Source organism: Atta colombica, unplaced genomic scaffold, assembly GCF_001594045.1.
Source record: "Atta colombica isolate Treedump-2 unplaced genomic scaffold, Acol1.0 scaffold12, whole genome shotgun sequence".
In the NCBI taxonomy this organism is placed as follows: domain Eukaryota; kingdom Metazoa; phylum Arthropoda; class Insecta; order Hymenoptera; family Formicidae; genus Atta; species Atta colombica.
In genome coordinates this window covers 6793390-6795816 of record NW_017259206.1, presented here as the reverse complement: position 1 = coordinate 6795816, position 2427 = coordinate 6793390, and the positions used below count along the sequence as shown (strand labels likewise).

The 2427-nt window shown below is 47.5% G+C and overlaps 1 protein-coding gene across 1 annotated transcript; it reads right to left on the bottom strand.

Annotated features, from left to right (window-relative positions):
- Positions 1-73: 73 nt before the first annotated feature.
- LOC108694302 (fizzy-related protein homolog) lies at positions 74-1970 on the bottom strand. The gene has a single exon (XM_018203708.1). It carries the CDS (start codon positions 1624-1626, stop codon positions 142-144), a length of 1485 nt encoding a protein of 494 aa, XP_018059197.1. The 5' UTR covers positions 1627-1970; the 3' UTR covers positions 74-141.
- Between the last annotated feature and the right edge of the window lie 457 nt (positions 1971-2427).

Here is a 2427-nt window from a genome sequence, read left to right as displayed (position 1 = left end):
TATATATATGTATATATAATTCTTTTAGAATACTCTACGATAATGTATTTATGACGATAGATAGAGTGTGTATGCATATGTACAAAATTCATAATAAAAGACGTTTCGCGAGACTCTACCACGATGACCAGTGCAATCCATTTATCGGATACTCGTGAATAGATTCAGAACAGACTTGTTTTCTTTCTGACTGCGGGCCTTACTGAATACATTCCAGAAGCGCAGAGTCTCGTCGCCCGCCCCGGTAACAATCGCCTCGCCATCGGGCGACATCGCCAGGTAGAGCACCCGATACGAGTGCCCGGTGAGCTTGGCCACTTGCGTGAGGCTCGGGTATTTCCACACGAGAATCTGATTCTGCGAGTAACCGTGCGTGCTGACTAACTCAGAGCTGTGCTTGCTCCACGCTAAGTTGCAGACCTGTGAGCCGGTGTCGACACATTGCATCGGTTGACCGGTCAGCGTATTCCAGAAGCGAATACAACGGTCGGCGGTGCCGCCACCGGACGCCAGCAGGCCATGATGATGCGGTGACCAGGCAATCGCTTTCACCGCCGCCAGGTGTTCGGTGTATGTCTGGATGGGTGAGAGGGAGTGTAAATTCCATACGTAGAGTCGATTGTCATTGCCGCCAGATGCCAAGTACTGATTGTCCGGTGACCACTTGAGGCCACACACCTCCTGCCGATGGGCACCAAGTCGCCGTTCGCCGACAATACATGGCGTCCTCACGTCTCTCTGCAGTATCAACCGATCCCTGCTGCCAGATGAGAGAACCTCTCCGTTCCATGCCAGGGCTCCCACTCGGGCGCTATGGCCCTGTAGCTTACTCACCTGCTTGTTCACTGCTACATCCCAGACCTGTATATAGCCCATATGCGTACCTACCGCCACCAGATTGCCACGCTCGTTCCAGGCGACCGAAGTGACACTGTTGCCATCGCTGGACAGATCGCAGAGTCTCGTCACCTGGCTGGTACACGCTGACCACAAATAAACGCAACTTCCTAGGCCAACGCTAAGAACATTCTGAGAGGACCAGTCGACCAGATTCAGATAGAAGTCGTCCTGCAACTCCGGAGCATCTAGTACTTTGAAGGGTATTCTTGATATCTTCCTAGTAGCCTTTCTGGGAGATCTCAATAATTTTTGACTCTTGGCACTAAGTGGTGATAAGGAGTATGGTGAACTTTGATCCAGCAGGGTCCGATCCTTGGTGGGAGTGGTGTACTTGAAGAGGTTCTTAGTGACTAATGGCGAGAGTACCCTGCGTTCTTCGCATTGGCCCTTTACGTCCTCTATGCTTGCTCCGAGTAGCTCGTTCTTCAATAGACAGGAATAGGCGATACCGTCACGGCTACCCTCGCCATTCTCTCGTGTCTTCTTCGCCACCAGGCCGCCCCGGCCATTCTCGCTAATCATAGAAAACGTCGTTTGCCAGTTATTACCTGAACGGGTAGGTATGAAGCGGTCGTAGCTGTTGTTGTACGCCGTCTTCGTGGGTGAGAAGTAGATGGGAGAGTAAGTGGCAACAGTGGTGCTAGACAACGTCGCTGTGCCCGTCACCGTCGAGATGTCCGTGCTCATCGGCTTCAGCAGCCGTTTCTCGTATTCGTGATGAAACATGATGCGACGTGAGGGATACGTGTCCCACCTTTGCCGCACCAAGGCAATACTCCTTATCTCTTTCACATAATTAACGGCACCGCCAACGCGCCTCCCGTATGCACCGTCGTCGAGAGACCGTAGGAGCTCGCTACGACTACTCCGCAATTGATCCCCAGGCCTCGGAATATGTCACAAGCTCATTCCCGGAGCCTCCACTACTCCGCGATACGTTCCGTTTAACTTTTTCGGACGGTTTGAGATCTGAACTTGCTGGCCACCGTCCGTCGTGTTAGCAGCCTTGCCGTCGCCATTCGACGTCAGAACTCGCAGGATTCGAGAATCGAGGAGCTCGCACGAGGTCTCGAGCGATTGCCTCGTGTCCGCCAATAGAAACGTGTCTCGGAATACGAATATCGAAGGGGAAGGGTAGTCAAGCTTATTGACCGTTTTTGTCCCTTTATTGATTACTTTACAGCACACTATTCTTGGAATGATAATAAATATTATATCGTATAAACAATACAATAAATACCATATAATACAATACAATAAATTAATTGTATTGTATATACGATATATTTATTATCATTCCAAGAATAGTGTGGCGTGTAGTAATTAATAAAGGAATAAAAACAATCGATAAGATTAATTTCTCTTCCTCTTCGTATTCTGAGGCACATTGTATATATTATAATATATTATAATATAATAATAAATGTATATAATATTGTATATAATATTGTATATACAATACATATATACGATACATATATACAATACATATATATGATATATCATTTATTTGCAACTAAAATAACG

Coding starts and splice junctions, on each gene's coding strand:
- LOC108694302 (XM_018203708.1), bottom strand. CDS start 1,626: ATGTTTCATCACGAATACGAGAAACGGCTGCTGAAGCCGATGAGCACG.